Source organism: Anabrus simplex, chromosome 1 (genome assembly GCF_040414725.1).
Source record: "Anabrus simplex isolate iqAnaSimp1 chromosome 1, ASM4041472v1, whole genome shotgun sequence".
Taxonomy (NCBI): Eukaryota; Metazoa; Arthropoda; class Insecta; order Orthoptera; family Tettigoniidae; genus Anabrus; species Anabrus simplex.
The window spans coordinates 550867214-550889975 of NC_090265.1; the positions used below are offsets into that span (position 1 = coordinate 550867214).

At 37.8% G+C, this 22762-nt stretch overlaps 1 protein-coding gene across 1 annotated transcript in view; it reads right to left on the reverse strand.

Moving 5' to 3' along the window:
- LOC136857129 (uncharacterized) overlaps positions 1-22762 on the reverse strand; it is a 139121-nt gene that overhangs the window by 10110 nt on the left and 106249 nt on the right. The window contains exons 9-10 of the mRNA XM_067135539.2: positions 22417-22631; positions 11176-11372 (exon numbers count right to left, since the gene is read on the reverse strand). Of these exons, the coding sequence (XP_066991640.1) occupies positions 11176-11372; positions 22417-22631 (412 nt within the window). The remainder of the gene's footprint in view (positions 1-11175; positions 11373-22416; positions 22632-22762) is intronic.

The following is a 22762-nucleotide window of genomic DNA, read 5'->3' on the forward strand; positions in this document are numbered from 1 at the left end:
TCCTTTTTTACTGCAAATAAACCTCAATAAGTATTAAAATCAAAGAGGATGTATTTGGTAGTGTTCTTTTTTAGGCAATTTCTCAACTATTCTATTTTTACTTAAATGATCTCTTGTAAATGTTCATGGGCACAATCACTAGATATAATGTATAGGAATGGAACAAACAAGTGCATATCAAGTCATATATAGGAAGATAAGAACATTGAAAGGAACACAGAAGAAACACGACAGGATGGAGATTACCCTTGTCCTGTGTTTTCTTTCTATTTCTCCCTTTTCCCACACTGAGATATCATATAGGGCTTTTCTACAGTCTGTTTGGTTTGTTTGTTTCTCAAAGTTACTTTCACCAAGAATGCTTAGAACTGGCATTGATACTTGCGGTGGGTGAGTTTGAAAAAGTGTGTTTCTTTTCCTTTCTTTTTTTAAGTGGCTGCCATTTCATGGTTCTGATTTAGGTGTGAGGCATTGTATTGGGATCAAGGAGTACAAAAAATGTTGTGCACTTGCACATAGGCTATTATCTGCTTAATTCAGAACTTAGAGGGTTTGTCTGATATGGTAAGTGCGACAATCCTGAGCTCCTCTGACCACTATGCACAGACTGTAGGAAACTCCCTACATTATCAATCGTCAATGCTGTCTCCTTTACATCCTTAACTATAAACCCTAAATACCCTCATAACCATGTGAAGAGATCTGCAATCTTTCATTATAACCTCATTAATGTGATTACTCCAATGAAGATCATTCCTTATATTAACACCTAGCTACTTACAGTGACCCCCATGAGGTACTATCATTCCATCAACACAGTAATTAAAACTGAGAGGACTTTTCCTCTTGGTAAAACTTATAATCTGACTTTTCACCCTATTTACCATCATACCACTGTCTGCTGTCCATCTCACAACATTGTCTATGTCTTTTTGTAGTCGCTCACAATCCTGTAACTTATATACTACTCTATACTGTTTAACATCATCCGCAAAAGTAGTCTTATCGATGATACCAGTTCTTTACTCGCATCATTTGTGTATATTGTACCTGACCGGAAGTATGAACCAGTGACCCGGCAGCATTAATTTATTTTTTAGCATCATGTCTTTATGTGTTGCTAAGTCATACAATGTGATGAATCTGGACATTACTAAAAGAAATAAGTCATACAATGTGTCAGTGTAATTTATGGACAAATTTTACTAGGAGATTTGTATTATCATTGATTTAGATAAATTATGCCGAAGGAACAAACGTTGAGCACTGAAATTTCTACTGCAACACCTGTTCACCAGATGTCGGCTAGGGGAATTCCAAAGCTCTCTCAGAGGAAAAAGGGACGTGAAAATAATTGCAGCCAATTGTATGATCGATTTGTTTATGGATGATGATAAAAAGTTATTGGGATATGCTAACCACCTGTTAAAGGCGCATTACCTCATTGATTTCACCGAGTTTAACGGAGTGAGATGTCACAAGCTAGAAGTTATGTATACTACTTACACAGATTAAGAAAAGTGCTGCTACATAATGCTCGTATGAGTTAACAGGGTAATTATCATCGTGTGTGGCAGTTCAGACCTCTACAGGCCGATCATTGAAGTTTACTCCTCCATGTCCTTGGCCCTGGATCCTATGGAAAGTTGGTTTATGGTCGCCACTGTTGTGTCCATGTTGGTGAAATTATCCTGGGTTCTACTGCGCTTTCGGCCATGCCGGGCCTTTTCTAATATATGTGAGGGTAGTGTTCACTTCGAGGATAGTTCTACCTCAGTTTCGAGGCCGACAGCGCGCGGACCAGTATTTCCCTTGTGAGTGCTATGAACTTTCAAGAACACAGGTAGATGAGCTTCACTAAGATATGCTATGTTGCGAGTGTTAAGAGTAGGCTACATAGTTTTAATAACTTTCTATAGTGATAGAATGATAAATGTTTGTAAGGAGGGACTTGGGAAATTATATAATTCCACGAGGTTATTGAATGGACCAGTTACCTTGGTGTTAGGAATAGCTTCAAATTCAGTATTTAGTGTGTTCAAATAATAAGGTAGGAGAAAGGAAACTGTCAATGTAAGTTTGGGAGGTGATTGAAACAGTGCGTTGTTGCATAAAATAGTGCCGTAGTAGTAATCTCATGAACTGTGACTCTGTGTGACAGTAGAACCCAGGATAATTTCACCAACATGGACACAACAGTGGCGACCATAAACCAACTTTCCATAGGATCCAGGACCAAGGACATGGAGGAGTAAACTTCAATGATCGGCCTGTGGAGGTCTGAACTGCCACACACGATGATAATTGCCCTGTTAACTTATACGAGCATTATGTAGCAGCACTTTCCTTAATCTGTGTAAGTAGTATACATAACTTTAAATGTAAAGAAGCTTAGCGCAGCTTACATGTCATTTTCATGTACAAATTGAGGGGAAAGCCAGTAGGTAAATCTTTTAATATTTGTTTGATATTTATGGGTTTTCATTTCATTTAATGTTTTACTTGTTTGTTGAATTGTCGTGATTGGAACTAAAATAAATGAGTGATAAATTAGCCATATGCCTTTGCCGGCAAGATGTAGTGTTTACAGTGCACTATGTCTTTTGGTATGGGCTATATCAAATTTGTTACTTTCATTGACCTGTCTTGGTCTCATCCTTGGCTTTGACAATATGAAAGTGACTGAGGTATGAGTGATGCTAGTAATACCATTCCTTATGCAGCCAGTCCCTGTTATGAATGGTGTGAAAATATCACTCATAGGGTCGGTTGGTGCATGCATTTCAGTGGGCTTGGCAGACTGATATGTAATAGCAACGGCTGGCTCGGTGAGGAAAGCAACGGGAAACTACCTCACCCCTCATTTCCCTAGTACGCCTCTTCAGTGACGCCTAGGCTATTGATGACAGCTGTTGGCGAAGCTGCAGAGGATCAAACCAGCCTTCGGACTGAATACCCAACATACAACACACGAATTAGCCATCATCTGATGGTTTAATATTGGGGGATATTTTTGAAGGTTTTTCTTGTGTAAATTTAACGATATGTTTTATATTGCACAAGAGTGTTTAGTAATAGTGTTTGGTTAGATTTATTAGGATGACACTCCTTCTTAACGTAGATTTTGCTTGTGCAGCATGACACAGATGAAAGTAGTTAGCATTGTGTTTAATTTGTGTGAAAAACAACGGACGGGATTCAAAGCCATACCCACCAAAACTGATAGCAGGGATTCACTTTGAGAAATCAGATAGATATTCCCCAGGCAAATAGGGAGTACTCAGAATTTAAGCCATGTTAGTGACTGAGTATTGTGAAGATGTCTGATGTGTTTTACTTTGTGTAAGGCAGAATGTGTATGTTTAGAATAAGAACTCATATTGGTAGTCTGTAGATTATGAGAAAATATGAAGGAACTATTGGGATTACATAGGATACAGAAGACTGCCATGAATAACAAAAGATTTCCATGAGAATATTAACCCATTGTCATGCTGTTATTTTACTTGAAAAATGTACCTTGGAATGGATTACAGTTTAACTTCCTACAGTTAACTGAAGTATTTTAAGGTATGGTACACCGACGGAAGCCTTGAATACTCTACTAGACCTCCCATCACTATGCAATTTCATGAACGGACAGGCTAGAATGAGTTCATATAGATTGGCACAATCAGAGTGCTGGAATGCACAAAGACCCAATCTAGAACACTGTAAAATTAACAGAGTAATAACAAAGGAAGTTCTACACATTTCTTCTGATCATATGATACCGAAGTACAACTTTGAAAAACTGTTTGAGACCCAGATAATTAAAAAAAAAGAAGACTGGGATATCAACAAATGGAATACTGAAAAAGAAGATATAGTGTGGTGGACTGATGGCTCAAAGGCTGGGGATGGCACAGGAGGAGGGATCAACGGGGGAAGACCCGAGAGATCAATCTAGATGATCCTGGGCAAACACACTACAGTCTTTCAAGCAGAAGTAATAGCTATCACAGCATGTCTTGAAGAAAATCTGAAAATGAACTATAGGAATAAGAACATTTTCATTTTTACGGACAGTCAAGCGACCATTAAGGCACTACAAGCAGTCCGGATAATATCCAGAATTGTCTGGTATTGCCATTGATTTCTCCTGAAGCTCTCAAGGTACAACATTGTCAAAATAATAGGGGTACCAGGGCATGCAGGTATAGAAGGAAATGAAAAGGCAGATAAACTGGCCAGGAAAGGGGCAGAAACATATTTTGTAGGTCCAGAACCTGTATGTGGGATTTCCTATGGACAAGCCCGACACTATATAGAAAAATCGGTACAAAAGAAACAAATGGAGAACTGGAAAAATACTCCAGGATGCAGGCTTGCAAAGGAACTGATAAAAGGAGCAAACAAGAAGCATAGTAAAGAACTGTTGAAACTCAGCAGAGAAAATATAAGATGGGTAGTAGGACTGTTGACAGGACACTACCATCTTAAAAAACACCTACATAGAATTGGAGTAATAAGAGACAATATATGTAGGAAATGCAATGAAGCAGAGGAATCAGCTGAACACATACTTTTCGAATGTGAGGCAGTGGGTAGAATCAGACTTTCCACTCTAGGACTACCAGGTGAAGAGAGAGAGAAAATCCAAGAAGACCCAATAAGAAAATCTGCAGCTTTGTGAAGAGAGCAGGTATATCTAAGTGGGAATGAAGGAAAAACATGGTAGCAAAAGATCTTGGAGGTCGACGCTAATTAGGAACTAATATTTAGAGGCCCCATGAAGAAAAGAAGAAGAAGAAGGTATGATACACCTTCAAACATTCATCCACATGGTGGGCAATTTTGCATTCGAAGCAAGATTCCTTCTGGATTCCATGCTCAAAACAGACTTTACATCTGCTTGATGGAGCTGATTTACTTGCTGTAGGAGAGATCTTCTCTCAGGAAAATGACCCCAGTGCCTTCCCTGGGACGTCCTCTAGTGGCGTAATCAGGAAGGGTGACATCTTCCAGAATTCGCTCTGCAACGTTGACTTGCATTGATGAGAAGCTAATTCTGTTTTTCCTGCGCTCAGCATGCCATGTTCTGCAATGTCACATCCAGCAAGTAGAAGTACAATTTCTTGTACCCTTTCACATACCTGTGCATGAGAGGGTAAGATGCTAAGCACTGGTCATGTGAATCCACACCAACCTTTCCTGAATTGTAGTCCAATACAATGTTTGGCTGTGGTTCCTTTTTACTTTGGCCATACTTCTTTTCTACCTGTATGAAGTGTGGTGTAGACTGTACTGTTGACATCATGTGCACAGGCTTCTTGGCAATCCATTTTATAGCTAAAATACCATTGGAAGAGGTGAATGTGAGTTCGCCTTTCTTCAAACTTGTGAACTTGAAGGTAGGTGGGATGAACTTTCTGTATAGTCATACTGTTCCAATTGCATTAGTGTCCCTCTCTGACAATAGCCTGAATAATGTACGAGAACTATACCAATTGTCCATGTTCTCCAAACACCAACTAATTCTTTGCAGAGTTCAAGCACTACCTTTTCACTTGTTAACAGCAAGTAGAAATTGAGCATTTTTGAAGGATTATATTGGACATAACCTAATCTACCTCAGAACTTAATGAGGCTTTCATCAATAACTGCTTTTTTGCCAAGAGAGTAAACTTTCTGAAATCTGTCCCAGGAGGTCAACTACTGGTCTTAGGTTTTCTCAATTTATCCCTTTCTGTTTCTTGTGAATCTGTGGCAAAGTGTAGATATCTTGATATTGCTGCAAATCTTCTGTAGGGCATTGTTTCTCCAAATCTTGGGGACTCCACAACACTTCATTTAGTCCAATAACTTTGCTGTGTTGATTTCTTTGACTTTGACATCAATATACAAAGAGCAAATTGTGCTTTTTAGCTCATCTGGAGTGAGTGGGTACCAGCAAGCTTCGTCATACAACTTTTTTTTTTCATTGGGTCATTTTCAATAAAATCAATTTTGTTTAGCTGGAATACTATGATGAACCAGTGTGTTACGTACCAGCAGTATCAGAAAATGTGTGAACCAGAGGAATGGCATGGTAAAGAAGAAAGTTTTCTCACTCTCTAGCTATTTCTTGGCAATATCCAGTCAGGCTGTTATACTCGGTACGCAGCAGTAATCCCACCTATCGTAGTTGAATGGCAGTATAAGAGACAAACAACATCACAACAAACAATGGTCAGTGTAATGTTATTGTTGATAAATCTTATGCGCTTTCGATATTGTAGGCCTTCCTTCCCATTTAGTTTTCTTTCGACTGAAATACCATTCTTATCATAGTCGGTATGGTAAAACTGAATAAAGCTTAAATAATCAGAAATTGTATTCCCTATAACTTTTGTTATGTAGTACTTTTCGATGGGACACAGGTATTTTAAAATTAAATTTTAGGTGCCTTCCCCTAAACTACAATTTCATCCAGGGTGAATAAAATTGTTTTTAGCTTAGACTGTAGTTTCTTATCCCCCCACTCTATATACTGATTTTCATTAAATTCTGTTAGCCCATTTTCTCATGGCTTGGCATTGAATTGGACTGGGCAACAAAAATACAAATTAATGAATATCTGTCTTCATAGCTGGTACGGTAAAAATGTAGCCCAGATTTAACGGCATGTTATTTTTATTTGTGGGGATTGTTGAAAAATGTTTTTGGGAACAACCCTCACACACTAGATGAACTTAAAGACAATATAAGAGTTGCAATTGCATCCATCAGTGCTGAATAACTTGGTAGAGTAACCGAAAACTTCATTAGGTGATACCGATTATTTTGGCAGCGCATGGGGAACATTTTCAGTATAAACTGTAAAAATGGTGAGTAAAATGCATGATAAATGCATGATAATGATTTCTGAGCATAAACTGTAAACATGGTGATTAAAATGCATGATAAATGCTTGATACCGGTAATGCATGGTAATGATTTTTGAGCATAAACTGTAAACATGGTGAGTAAAATGCATGATAATGATTTTGAGCACCATATTCTGCCGTACATACGCATGCGCGATAGCCGGCAACTGAACCGTCACTGGCGGCCAAGGTCGAGCTTGAAAGTCCCTTTCAAGCATAAATAAAGACCCTGAATAAGTGTGAAGAAAAAAAAACATGACCCATCTACTTGAAGGTCCCCTTGCATGCAGCTGTTCAATCAACTTTGTCTCTCACGGACACAGGTAGCTCTTATAGTGCCAATGGGATAGGAAAGGGTGCAGTCCCAGCATTTGCCTGGTGTGAAAATGGGAAACCATGAAAAAAATCCTTCAGGGCTGCTGACACTGAGATTCGAACCCACTATCTCCCAACCTTAGCTTACTAGTGGTTTCCTTCACTTTTCGTGTTGAAGACACTTCAACTACTTGTACCACTTTCATCCTACTGCACTATCAATTGATGCACTTTCACCTGTATTCAGTTATTTTTCAAAATACTCCACTCACCTATCTAGTATATTTCCTTCTTCACCTTTTATATTCCCATCCATATCTTTACATGTATTTAAGGTCAAAAATCCTTCGTCATTCTTTTCACACCTTGGTAAAATTTCTTAGTTTCATTCTCAGAGTTGATTTCCTCTATTTGTCTTTTTTGATTTTTGAGATAGGATGTTTCTTCTGTTTTAAGATTATATTTTCCTCTCTTCTACTGTTCTTACACTCCTCATAAATTTGTCTTATTCTTCTATGCATCATGATTTTTCTATCTTCATTCTTCTTTTTAATTGCTATTTTATCAAACCATTCTTCATTTCTTATTCTTTTCCCATAACACTTGTTTTGCAGTTTGTTTGATGATTTCCATTTTCTTTCCAGTGAACTATTATCTACCTTTGCCATAGTTCCTTCAAAATTCTTACTGAGCATCTCTTGGTATTAGGTTACTGTCTCCTCCTGCCTTAGTTTATCCAAATCCTATATTTTTTCTCATAGTAAGGAAGATGTGGCTAAATCTGCAATATTAATGCAAAATTGGAAGTATGACACGTTTTCAGAATGATTATCAAAATAATATTTATACACCGGAACATCTTTTAGTTATGGTATATTTCTTTAGTGCTTCAGAACAATACTATACTTTTTTCAGTTAACTTACTTAGTTGCAAATGTAATACTTTGTATAAAAACGCAGCGGTGTGAGTAATTCCGCAGCATGATATGACTAATTCCGTAGTAGTCCATGAATTCATTACCAGTAACACTACAGATACTACTACTTGAAAGTTGTAATAAAAATTGTTAAAGAACTCACTTTAAAGAGGATAAGTACTGAAGTTTCTACTGTAGATGCTACCACCAAAGGGATTCACTGCAGAACTTGCAACCTTTACCATCAGAGTACAAGATGTTTAGAGGACATAATAAGCACCTTCTTATCATGCTGGGCTAAAGCCATTGTAAAGTTATATTTCAGTTACTGCAGAATTAGCCATACTGAAGATTTAGTTAAGCGTCTCCTACCTGTATAAGAATAAACATTTGCAAGTCTCTCATAATACAGTTCTCATCATGTAATGATCAGAGTCACAATCAGAGTCGCATAAAATTCCTCACATCCATGGTTGTTAAAGCATCTTTCCTTGACACCATGGCATGAACCTTGAATGCGGGATAGTTGAAACCAACGGGTGTCTGGGAGCTTGCACCATATGTATTGAACAACATACACTGTATCATGACTGCATACTAATGACAGTTCAAGAAAGTCTACAGCATATCTTATCACCTCCACCATTCAACCCCCTCTTCCAAGACTGAAAATGTTTCTCTGTACCCTTTACAATGAAGGATGTTGGTTGCTGCTTGAACCAATTCTCCATAGCATCATGAATCGCTTGATTAGTATTAAAATGTTTACTCTTTTGAGCCTTTTTGAACAGACCAAAGACACAGTGGTTGCAAGAGCAGGGATCTTAGCTGTAAGGCTGTTGATCGATAAGACCCTAGCGTGAATGGCACAGACTGTCCATTGTTGCCTTGACAGCATGTGAGTATGTATTATGCACATATTATCATGGAGCATAAGCAGTTCTTGATAGTTATCCCATCAATGGCTGTGCAGTTAGGGTTGCGTAGCTGTGAGCTTGCATTTAGGAGATGGTGGGTTTGATTCCCACCGTCAGTAGCCCTGAAAATCGTTTTCTGTGTTTTCCCACTTTCACACTAGACCATGGCCACTACCTTCCCAATCTTACTCCTTTGCCATCCTTGTATTGCTTAAAACAATTTTAGAGGTTAAACAAGTAGCAAAAATAAAAGTTGCCCCATCCAAAGCAACTTTGCAAAATAATTCAATCATGCCATGCTATACTCCTTTTGATGTATCCATTACATACCAATATACGTAGGCAAGTCAATAAGTATCTGCACGTTTGCTCTATGATGTGTGCTCACCAGCCGCTAGATGGTACCGTTGTCTACGTCTGGTAGGTTTCAGTGTTATTAGATCAGTACAGCTTGTGCTGTTGCGATGTAAAGATGGGTGTGCCACTTTCTGTTTGCTCCCCTGAAAATGGTTTTCCATAGTTTCCCATTTACACACCAGGCAAATGCTGGGGCTGTACCTTAATTAAGGCCACGGCCGCCTCCTTCCCACTCCTAGCCCTTCCTTGTCCCATCGTCGCCATAAGAACTATCTGTGTCGGTGTGACGTAAAAAGCAACAAGCAAAATATTTCTCTGTTTGCTCCAAGGAAGAGCAGCATTACGTAATCCATTTATTGTAGCCTGAGGGTGTACCAGGAACGGAAATTCATCGAAGACTTTCAGCACAATACAGGGACAGTGTTTTGCCACAGCAAAGTGTTTACCAGTGGATTGAACAGTTCAAAAGGGGTTGCACGAGCGTGAAGGATGAGGAAAGATCCGAGAGTCGATCTGCAGCCGTAACTGATGCCAATATTAAACAAGTGTGGATATGATCCTGAATAACAGATGAGTGACTGTTGATGAGGTGCCAAACCATATGCATATTAGCCATGGTTCTGCATATGAAATCATGCAGAACAGGCTTAACTTTCACAAAGTCTGTTCGAGATGGGTTCCAAGACAACTCAATGAAGAGCAGAAGCGAAATAGTGTGAGAATTTGTCAGCAGCTACTGGACCGTCATGCTAACGAAGGTGAAACGTTTCTGAAACGGATCATCACTGGAGATGAAACATGGGTTCACCACTTTGAACTAAAGAGCAAACATCAGAACATGGAATGGAAGCATCCGGGATCCCCAGTCAAAAATGAATTCAAGAGTCAACCTTCTGCAGGAAAAGTGATGCTCACAGTGTTTTGGGACTCTCAAGGGCCAGTCCTGGAACATTACCAGGAAAACGGGGAAACAGTGAATGTTACAGTGATATGCTGGTAAGCAAGCTGAAACCTGCAATTCACAACAAACGCAGAGGTCAATTGTTGGAAGGAGTTCTTTTGTAGCATGACAATGCGCGTCCACATACCACTGCCCACACCGTTCAAACTCTTCAGATGCTGCGTTTCGAGGTGCTGGAACATCCTGCATACAGTCCTAATCTTGCCCTGTCAGATTACCATCTGTTTGGTCCACTAAGAGGCCGTCAGTTCAGCTCCGATCAACAGGTGAAGGAAGCAGTGCATACATGGCCTGCTGTGCGAACAAAAACCTTTTTTGCAGAGGGTATCAGAAAGCTTGTTAAACGGTGGACCATGTGCATTGAAAAGCGGGTGACTATATTGAAAAATGATATCAATAAAAAGTGTGTCCTCTTTTTGTAATAAATTATAAAACTTGATTGCAGATACTTGTTCACTTGCCCTCGTAGCTTCAACCTTCTCCGCTATTCAAGGTATTCGTGTTTCAGACTGACCACATTCTGTACTATTACTACAAACACCAAGCCATATAGTTCTGCCTCCTTTCGGCCTCCTCCTCAAGAATTTATAGCATTGCCAGCTTGTGTCAGTTACATATGAACAAACCTTATATATTTCTTTTGAATTTCACTAAACATCTCTTGATGACTATCTGATGCTTGTTTGTTCCTTTTCATTACTTACTTTTATTTGAAGTCTTAACCTAGCATTACTCAGTTTGTCTTACAAGAATATTGGAAAATGAAGTACATTTGCATTGGCTGCACACTGCACATAATCAAGTGGGTAGTGGGTACTTACGAAGCAGGTCCCTTGTAAAGACTCTGGAGCAGCACAGATCATTCCTAAACCCACTGGTTCCTCAATGATTCTTGCACACTGGAAATTAGAGAGAGTTTCAACAGTCAACTTCTGCAGAATAGGACTAGGTTCCCCCATGGGAAATGAAGTAATTCCCCAACCAACCACCGTGCCACGACGACCAGTGTAAGAATCAGCTGGAACATAGAACAGTTACAAGAAAATGAAATGTAAAGTAAAGTAAATCTGAAAACTACAGTATATATAGGCTCTGTGAAACATGTGGAGTGATTTCGTAGGGTGTTATCAAAATAATGTCAATTAATTCAGGTGTTAGGTTGTGTGAAATCTAAAATACTGTACTAGAATGTAATCCAAAGTAAATAAGCATATCGGTAAATTGTACAACTTCAAAAGACTTGTATCTTGATAGTCATGAAATGCCAATCCTACTAAAGGGCCTATGGAAATAAAATTGTACATGGACTAGCAGAACGTAAACTGTATGCCAGTAAATTGAAAACAAAAAAGGTAAAAAGCTGAGACAACAAGAAGGAAACCAAAAACAAAGAAAAGCACAGAATGACATGCTTCATCCATTCGTGGACATCTTTAGGCTCCCCTAATCACATCAAAAATTAAAACCAGCTGGCTGTGCGGTCTAGGGGTAGCAAACCTGCCTCTTATCCGGATGTCCCAGGATTGATTCCTGGCCAGGTCAGGGGTTTTTGCTAGTTTGAGATCCTTGCAGCCTATTTGAGAACACTTAAAGAGCTTTCTGATGGTGAGATAGTGGCTCTGATCTAGAATGCTAAGAGTAACAGCTGAGAGGATTTGTCACACTGACCACGAGTCGCGTCATAATATGCAGGGCTTCCGGCTGAGCAGTAGTCATTTGGTAGGCCCATCACGGTTGTGGCACCATGGAGGGGGGGTGTTATATTATAAAGGTGCATTTGTGGATTATGGGGTGTTTGGTGCATTGTCCTGCTCCTTGGCTGAATGATCAGCATAGTGGCCTCAGTCCAAAGGGCCGTGAGTTTGATTCCTGACTGGATCAGGTATTTTAACTACATTTGGTTCATTTCTCTAGCTTGGGGACTGGGTTTTTGTGATCATCAATATACATCTTCATTTACACACAACATATCACACTATCAATCATCACAGAAACATGCAGTAGTAAATACATCTCTTCACATAGGGTTGGTATCGTAATACTAGGCTTAATCCACAACCCCAGATAACAGAAAACGTCAGAAAAGAAATTTAAAAATGGCTTTTTTAGTGTGATAAAAAGAAAAGTGGGTGAAATAGTTGCATACTAAATTGTGTTCTATAGCCTAGAAGTCAAAAAATGAAGGAGATGTAGGTTGCTGGAATTCTTAGTTTTTTATTCATATTATATGTAAATAGTATTTGACTGACTGGAAGCTCCTCAGTATCCATAAATGCTTGACATTGGTGCATCAATAATTCACTTACAAGAGGCAGAAACAGGACCTACAAAATAAGCTAGAGGGAGTGGGCTGGGGGAAATCCTTTACAATGTATATACAGTACAAGAAAATTTTCAGGCTTGTAGTCTATAATCAAATTGGGTTTTTAGCTCCCGATGTTTTGCAGAAAACTGTGCCCAGAATTTTCAAGGGTCCACTCTCTCTGAAGTTCAGTGACAAGCTGTGGCTGTGCACTTCCGATATATATGACAGTAGCTCAGTGTTGTCCGCACAGTCAGCACTCGTTGGTCTACTGTGATTCCTAGTGGTCACTGATTGGTTGTATTTACCCTAGCTTTTCCCCGCTCCTGTGTCCACCTGCCTTCTTCCTACAGCAATGTATTTTGCATGTTTCCCTGTTCGGTTTCTTCATTCCTTCAAAATGGAACGTTAGAAAATTTCTCTGGATTCCCATTATAACTAAGTGTTAACAACTACCACATTTGGTTACAGAGCCTGATTACGTGTATTCAAAACAGCAAAGGTTGTGCTTGTATCCCAAAATTATATAGTGTCTGTGTGCATTGATATATCCACAAAGATGCACACAAAATGCTGTCATTTGCTTACACTAATTTATTTACAACTTATTTTCACATTAAACACACATCAATAAACCACCATTTTCAACAACTGACTATCAGAAAGCATAAGGAGGAGACTGCCCAGAAGCATGTCGACTACCAACTCAACAAAACCAATTCCCACACTTCAAACACTCGCTAGCATGACTTCTACACAAGTCTGATCAAAACAACTCCTGTTAAATAATAATTCAACTCCGTCATCAAGACTGCCTCATATATATATATATATATATATATATATGTTGCCTGGCCAGGCTTCTAGAAGGATGTTACACAACACATTTTTCTCATAAATTCTAGAGTGCCTAATAGCATAGTTACAATGTAAAGAAGGTTCTACATACTGTAGTTCTCGTCATACATAGCATTATTCTAGTCATTACAGTGTGTTGTGCAATATTGTAGTGGATTATACATCATATATACAGGTAATAATAGATTATATACTATTAATTACATGTTCTTACATTAACTAAACTCATATTAATATATATACAGCACATGTTTCATGACATAACCTCACAAATAATACGATCGTCTGTACGTATGACATAACTACATAAATAATAATACTAATACTAAATGGATGTAAACACTTCATAGCTATACCTCACAAGTCATAATGATAATAATTTGAGCTTGATATTGGCATTATATACCCATGGGTTAAAGAATATTGTTTTCAAGTTATATCAGTCTATTACACTTGCATCAGCGTATACATACAGAGAGAGGTTCTTATCTACCTTATATTAAACTTTAGTTTAACATAAGAAAAAAATGTAATAGTTACAAGTAATTCTAATGTTTGAGGGCCAGGATATTCTTTATACATCTTGGGAAATGTAAATATTTGTGTTGGATTGTTTGTAAGTTCTGAACACATTTGACTGACATATGTTTCATAATTCTTCATGTTGTTTTCATGTATATCCTTTTGTCCTTGCTTCCTTTTCTATTGCTCCCTCTTCTGATGCTGACCTGTCAGTATGTTTCTGTATGTGGCACTTGTGGGTTATTTCCCTTACTTACTTGACTGTACTGTACAGTAGCAATCTATAAAAGCTGTTTATTTTTACTGATATTCAAATGCTGAAAGCAAAGTTTGGATTTTCCCTTGTAATGTTACCTTTCTATTAAAATCCAGGGGGAAGAAGCTGGGTGATGGTGGAAAAACATGTAAAAACATTTATGAAGGGTGTAAAGGGAGTGTTGTCTGTGATCAAGGTTTGATTGGGGTTTGCAGAACCATGCAAATATGGTTTTATTCTGTGTCTGATGCAGTGGTGTATCATGGATTCTTCACTGAGGGGTGAAACTAGTAACCATGCAGTAACACAATGTATTAAGTAAATTCTTGGTGAACTCGACTCTGTGATTCTTTTTGCAGAATTCCTTGGTGATGTCATCGCAGAAGTACTCAAGTGCTTTTATATCAAGAAGAAGGTCCTTCTCTATAGACATCATTTCTAATGAAGAGAGATGACTCTGACTTTGAGAATTGTAGGCGAAAGAATTTATTCACTTTAGGGCCGAGAAAGAGCATTTTGCAGATGATTATTTGGTGGGAATAGTTGTAATCAATGTGCACAATTTATAAAGATCAGGAAGACTACTATGGAGACCACTGGCTAATAGGAACTTCTGGACTTGAGCCACAGTTTTCAAATCAAATGAAATCAAAATCTCTTTATTTGCAAATGAGGTGTCTACCTCGGTGGCAAATGGTACACTAAAATACATTATTGTCTTGGAAGTGTTCAAAAATGAACATTGCCCTCACTTTGGATTGAAGTTGTACTATATCAGAATATTTTCCATAGACTTCCATCAGTTTATTATATTGCTCTTTAGAAACATTGCCAGGGAAAAATGAAAATTTTTTATAATCAGGCATTTCAATGAAGGACAAATCTCTAGATGAACAGGAGCAATATTTTAACTGTACTAGAATAATATCATGGATTTCTACATAAATCATCCTATACCCATCTTAAACCATATCAGATCAGATCAAATTTCTCTTCTGTTCTGTCCCAGACAGTAACAAATCCACTGTTTCACATTATTATTGATACTTTAGTTAAGAATTCTCTGGTGCAAAACGCAATGTCTGGGGTCTTAGCTTGAAGGATGTCGTATGCAACATCAGTCAAAGAAAAGCTAGCTTAGGAAACCTTTTCTTGAGGACACTGTCCAGCAGGTTGGTTCTCTTAGAAGAACTGCTAAAAGAATGCTGCAAAGCCACTTCTCATTGCGAGGAATATACAACATTCTTTCATCATGTCACAGCTTGAGAGAGAACTAAATTAAGCTTGTGTGAGTAGCAATGGTTGAATAGAGCCTCAGGAATGACTTCTTTTAAATAGTTTGTAGGCCTACACCATTCAGTTGACCTGCAAGCACCACTGCTCCATCGAAAGTCTGCGCAACTAATTTTTTGTGGCAGTCAGATTGATCCAGACATACAGTCGCAAATCTCACCAATGCATTCCCTGTTCTATCAGAACTCACATTATAGAAACCAACAAATCTTTCAACATCACCATTATGAATGTACCTGAGAACAAAAGACGACTGTGAAAAATTCAAAACATTGGAAGTCTCATCAATCAGTTGCAATTCAGCTTGCGAGGTGAAAGGACGTTGTGCTGAGCGCGTAAAAAGTATAGGAGTGTGCTAACATGGGAGTTTCAATTGATCAATACAGGTGTGCTATAGGCAGATGGCAGAGCAGATGGAAAGTGAAATCAACTCAAATGGTGAAAAACAATTTCAACATCACGCAAATAGTATTGTCACTATTGGTGGTAATGGTGGTACTAGTGATCGGTGGAGTGGAGCTAAATCCTGGCCTTGGGCTGTGGTGGGAAGATATTGTGGCATTTCACAGTTCTATATATGCACTAGTCGGAACAAAAATGGAGTTCAAGTTACTAAAATGTCAATGTGAAAACAGCTAACATCAATACGAACTAAAATGATGATCTTTTCATCAGGTAGTTACCAGAAGAACCGTACATAGAAGGCGGTGAAAAAAGAATGACAAATGGAGATTATTTAAACCAATTATTAGGAAGAAGCAGCAAGCAAGACGTAGACGAGTACAAGTAAAGAAACCTGTTTATTGTAATTAAACATCTAATATTGACGGAGAGTATAATTCGCGGCAACACGCACGACATCAGCTGCAGAAATTAAATTGCTGCGCGAAATTAAACGACCAGCGAAAAGAATTATCAAGATTGAAAGAACGATACGTCACGACTTGACCTTGAAGACCTATATTTGTCTGATACTGCTTATTACAGACAGCAGAGACTGACCAGCTGTCAGGTGCATTTATAATAAAGAGAACATAGAGAAATCACATTTGCTTTCGAAGCAAGATAGATAGTTATTACCTATCTCACCTTATTTGAAACTACTATATTGTGATTAATCGTCCCAAAGCAGAACTTACATATCATAAGCATTCCAAAACACATATTAATTGTAAGATGACGACACTAAGTAACATATTTTATTATTCTGTTCCAAACGCATGAGATTCTACTATGATGCTGTAAAAGGACGAAGGCGGTACTACTCGGGCTATGGCAGCGCGATCCGATGTTGATACTCCAGGATGATTAGAGATCAGCTGGGAGGAGCTGAGATGTACCCATACAGCTAAAAGAGAACCATGGAGCGAGGTCTACTTTTCCAGTGACCAGATGCGAGATGGCAACAGGATTCAATAAGTAAAGTTAAGTCCTCTATGAGTCGTTTTCGTAAGTAAAAATCTTTCTTTATATGGCTATGTGATAATATGTTTTGTGACAGTGTGAGTGTGTGCGTACATATACATCGAAATGAGGTTATAGGATGTAGGTATTCATCTGCTATTAATGTCAAATGCACATGTGCGATGATTTCATCAGGCTAGTGGGTTAAGAGATCGTATTTAGGAAATGTCTACGGTGAAATATGAAGTAGTACAGCTTAGAGTTATGATACATTTTTCTTTGACACTATGACGGTAGGAATAATGTTATAATATGAGAAGATTGTGGCACATATGCATCGTGTTTAATGAAATGATGTGCTTATAATATATTGAGATGTTTATTACGTGAAGTATGGAATGATAATTGATGAATAAGAATGATGATATAGGCTGATGATGATTAGTGATAGTAATATTTGTTTTTCTTCGAGAGATTGGTCATAGTAGTCTTATGTGAGATGATGTTATTTCCAAGCTATGGATTCTGAGATATATATTGAAAATGTACTACTTTCAATTGCTAATTCTAATCCTAGGTACACGCAAGGTAGCTTAGGATACGATCTCAATACCATCAGTGCAATGTTATTTTGAGTATTAAGGGTCATCAAACGAGCCATGAGGCTAACGATGATAATAATTTGTCCTTCACTGAATTATTTATGACAATTTTAGAGAACTCTCACACTTGATAACCTAATTTCTGATTTTGTTTAAGCAAGTTGACATATCACTGGAGATCTAGTTATATAAGGATTTTTTTTGTTGAAGATAGAGTCTTCTAACATGCCAGATTTTCTACCTGTGGTATGACTTGTTAGAAAATTAGCAAAATACACTTGATAATGCTACTTTTAGCCAAATACGCACTTAAATTAATTCTTAACCTTGGATTAAGGTAATAATTCCTAGGATTTACCACATAAGCCATATGACTGTATTATTTTAAGATCAATTACGACTTAGAGCGGACATGACTTTGCTTATGCTGAGGTCAAATACTAAGAAACAGGATGATGCAAATACCACTTAAGCATACTGTATATTAATGAACTGAAGTTATTAGAAGATTGCAAATGATTTTCCATGTGATTTTCAGTTGTATATGGACACAAAATATTAAGTACAGCACAGAATGACATTTGTTTTGCTAGTCATGTATGAGTTAAATATTAATTGACAGAATTTTTAAATTATTTTGAGGAGCAATTTGGCTCAAGAAGAAGAGATTCCAACTCTTAATGAAATATTCATTAGACATTTCAAACTGCGTTCCACATTCTTTTGAACAACTGTGATCTGGAATAATGTACATATTAATTAATGTAACTTTCTTTTCATTTTCATCTAGCTAGATGCATCTAATATTTTCAGTGATATTTAGTATATTTTGCTTAACCAATACTTTTAATTTTTGAACTGATTTTCTGGACATTATCTTATATTTTACTTAAATATTTTCAAGAGGCCAAAGTGTTAATAGATTGATAATTATGGCCTAGATTTTAGTTACCTGCTACTAGCTTTCCAAACTTAATTTTTCTCTTACTTCAATTTAGCAGTGACAGACCACTGCATACTGAATTAATGGATCAACGAAGATCGAATAACTTTAATTCCAAGCATCTTAGTTTGACAAACAAGAATTCTTAGAGTACTACGAGATTATTTACTCAATATGAGATATTTCAATGAGGTTGTAGGTGAACCTTTTTTTTCCAATATTTGAATTGAGCAATCAATAAATGATTAATGGTGAAACTTTGCAATTCTTTTAATGTCTACTTAGGATAAGAATTAGTTGTAAGACTACAATAACTTATTCTACCTGCGATTTCTTTGGCGACATATATGGATTAGTTGTAAGACCGTATTAACTTATTTTATCTGCAATTAATTTGGCGACATGTATATATGGTATCTGATACGTGTAGGTGACGTCCTTCGACATAGGTTGAGATTTACCATAAGTTCACCGGTGTACTTTCTCAAGCGGAACTCATAGCCCATAAACGTTAATCAGCAAGAATTACTTATAGTAAGAGCTAGTCTGGATCTCATGCGTCCTCACCTGGACGCAGGAACGGTGCAATATTGAGAAGCTCAAGGAGGCCATGCACGAATGCCAATCGGAGAAGACCAAGGAAATGTTAACGGAACAAAAAAATGAATTCAAGGCTTTGAAGACCTTCATACAAACAGAACTCAAGGATATCAAAGAGAGCATACTGCAGAACAAAATCGAGATAGATGAAATGAGGACAAAAGTCCTGGAGCTAGAAGAAAGGCTAAGGAACCTCGAAGAAAAGGAAAAGACACGAATGAAGGAAGATAGGAAGAGAAACATAATAATCTACGGCGTGGTAGAAACAGAGGGGATATATTAAAATAAGGGACTGAGAGAGAACCATAATGAAAATCATTGTTTATTCTGTGGAGAAATAATGGAAGAGGGTCATCTATTGAGAACATGTAGGGGAACTAATGTACTGAAAACTAAATATTTTGGTGATGAATATAAATTAAAAGTAGAAAGAGAAGGAATTTTATACAATAGCTAAATTGTTAAATAAAGAATGGAGCACCCCAGGAAGAATAGCAAAGTTTTTTTGTATTTTAAGAAGCATGTGGCAGAAAGAAATGAAAAGAGATTAGCACTATCTAAAAGTAGCCTACTTTTACTGTTAGTATGTAGGGGAACTGACGTACTGAGAACTAAATATTTTGGTGATGAATATAAATTAAAAGTAGAATGTGGCAGTAGGCAATGAAAAGAAATTAGCACCACTAGTAGGTTTAACTAATATTAAATGTAATAATATAGAAATGGTTGTATTAAAGAAGCTAAGGAAGGAGAAGATACATGTTGCCCTAGACTATATAATATTGTTAATGTCTAGGACAAAATGAATTATATTTAGTACAGTAATAGTCAAATAATTGTGAAAGGGAAATGTATTCATGTATTGAATTTAATGAATTGCAATAAACGAATGCTCTCTCCCCAGTTTCAGGCAATCCGGAACTGGGAGACGGTAGTATTCTGTTCTAATAAAAAAAGTCTCATCAATCATAATTCCTACAAATTTAGCTTCCCGAACCTGGAACTTTATTTTAGCAGCCATTATAGTGCTGATGCTTTGAATTAAATCATTCTGTATGAGTGGAGAAAGTCCTGTAAATACAGTTGTTTTTGTGAACTAAGAATTTAATTAGGTTAATGTAAAGGACTCAATAGCCTCATTATGCCCACAGAATGGTAACTCTTACTTCCCAAAAGGCATGTCACCATAGTCAAGGTTTCAGAATTTCCCAATTTTTTTAAAATGGCTTTGTTGTGCCTTAGAATATTTTTGCTGCTGCTGCTTATCCAACTGTAAATCTATCCTAGTTTTACCAAATGTACCTAAGAATACCAATACATCGATATCAGAATCTGATTTCTCGTGCCTCTCAACAGCAGTGTGCGGATTGTTTAGATCTACATATCCATGTTTCTTGCTGTTCTGAGGGGAATTTTCACTTTCAAATAATAAGCAAGGCCAACAAATAATTTGTTTAGTGACTCAGAGCCTAGTGCTGTTTTTTAAATTTGCAAGGGAAGGGAGAGGCTTTAACTACAGTATTTAAATCTTTTCATCAAATGTCTGACTTGTTGGCTGAATGGTCAGCGTAGTGGCCTTCGGTTCAGAGGGTCCCGGGTTCGATTCCCAGCCGGATCTGGGATTTTAACCTTAATTGGTTAATTCCAGTGGCTCGGGGGCTGGGTGTGTGTGGCGTATTCAACATTAGAAATCATTCTCGGTAGGGCCCTCATCTTCACAGACATGCAGGTCACCTAATAGGCCGTCTACTAGAAAAAGACCTGCACCAGGCCTCTCCGGAGGCCATACGCCATTATTATTATTTTCAACAAATGAATGGATTGTAAATGGCTTTTCAAACAGCTTTGCAATTATATCCATTTTAGACTCACCCATTGTTAAGACCACATATGCACAACACAGAATAAAACATCAAATACAAGAAATATCACAGAAACAACACACAATGAATGTACTCACTAGTCAAAGAATCACATAATGAATGTACTCGCTAGTCAACCACTACTCAAAACACTGGAGGTAAATCACCCCAATGGCACTGGTCACTTTTGTCATGTTGGGTTCTCGCCAGGGGTAATCCTTGGTTCCTGCTTGCGGTAACATTGGACATTCCAACTTTCTCCAAGCTGCTAACAGATGATGAAGTAGCACATGGATGGTGACAGAGTTTCAATTGCAATGACATACTTCAGCGGGTTTCAGAACTATGTCTGCCACTGAATGCAGTTTTAAGATTGAATGCATTACGTCCTTAACTTCTCCATTTGCTCTCTCTTTCTTTCTACAGTGGAATAAATGACAGGACTATACCAGCACCACATGATGTCAAGCAACGGAACTAGTGCAGTTGTGCGGAACTTCTGAGAGATGAAATTATTAATACTTGACTTCAACAACCTAAAATCGTACTCTGACAGTTCTTTGCACTATCATAATGCAGTAATCATATGCTCCTGGTCTGATGGTATTACTGGGTTACTCTCACTCAAACAAACAATGAACATGTAGGCTACTTCTTACCAGATGGAAAATTTACACAATTGTTTATAGAATAGGCCAGAGCCAGCAAACAAAATGGGTATTGTGTTCTATCAAGTAGTTCCCACCTAGAGATCCAGAATATTGTACTACAGAAACATCCATCATGAAGCTGCTGATACTAAGGATAGCCTTGCATAGATCATTAAATGCAATGGTTTCCCTTGCCTTCTGCATTCTATGCCATTGACAAATACTTGGTTCTTCGTATTTAGATATGATTTTGGACCTTTGGAACAAAAGAGTCCCCTGCTCACTACCCCCTTGTCTGCTGTCTATAGAGGTCATTGGCTTTGCCTTAAATCAAATGGTATTCAGTCCATATGTTCTCTACTTCAGGGAGGTGAACATCAGGATATTCCCTTCCTCAAGTCTGGGACCATAATGGCCTCCAATACGCTAGTGCCCGAGGAGACCTGTTTGCCCAGGCCTGGTATAGGAGAATAGCGGAAGAAAAGGAGAGACTTGCTCCACATCAGTAAAAGAGAAATTATAACGTGTTGGACAACAGTAGAAGAAATCGGATTTCCATTCAGATACAGCTTGAAATAGAAAATAATTTACAGTTAATGAGGTGACAGTAAGTGTATAGGCTTTTAAGAATCAAAAGTTACTTACTTTACAAAGGAATGAATTAGGAGGATACATTTAATTTTTTCCTTTGTGAAGTGAAAACAGTCAGTACGGAATGATTCTAATATCTTGTAAAAGAAGTTATTTAGTTTAAGTTTTTTTAATGTTACCTGGATTGGGTAAGCAGGCTGGCCTCACACGATATGAGAGAGCTACAGGCTTGTCCAGACGAAGCATGGCAATGTCGTTTGCCAACAGGAAGGGATGAAAATGTGAATGGAAGAGTACTGTTTTTACTCGTCGTGTAACGTGGGCGGTTTCGTTGATCGTAGTCAAGTCGTGATCACCAAGCTGCAGAACGATGGCTTCTACTGGAGTGTCACGGCTGGAAATGAGTAGATTTTATTATATGGTGTGATTTATGAATAACGTTTTACTTTCATAAGAACGAGAAATTCTCCATTCAGAATAGATGTAAATGGGGTCTTTTATGCACCAAAAATACTTTTCCTTTAC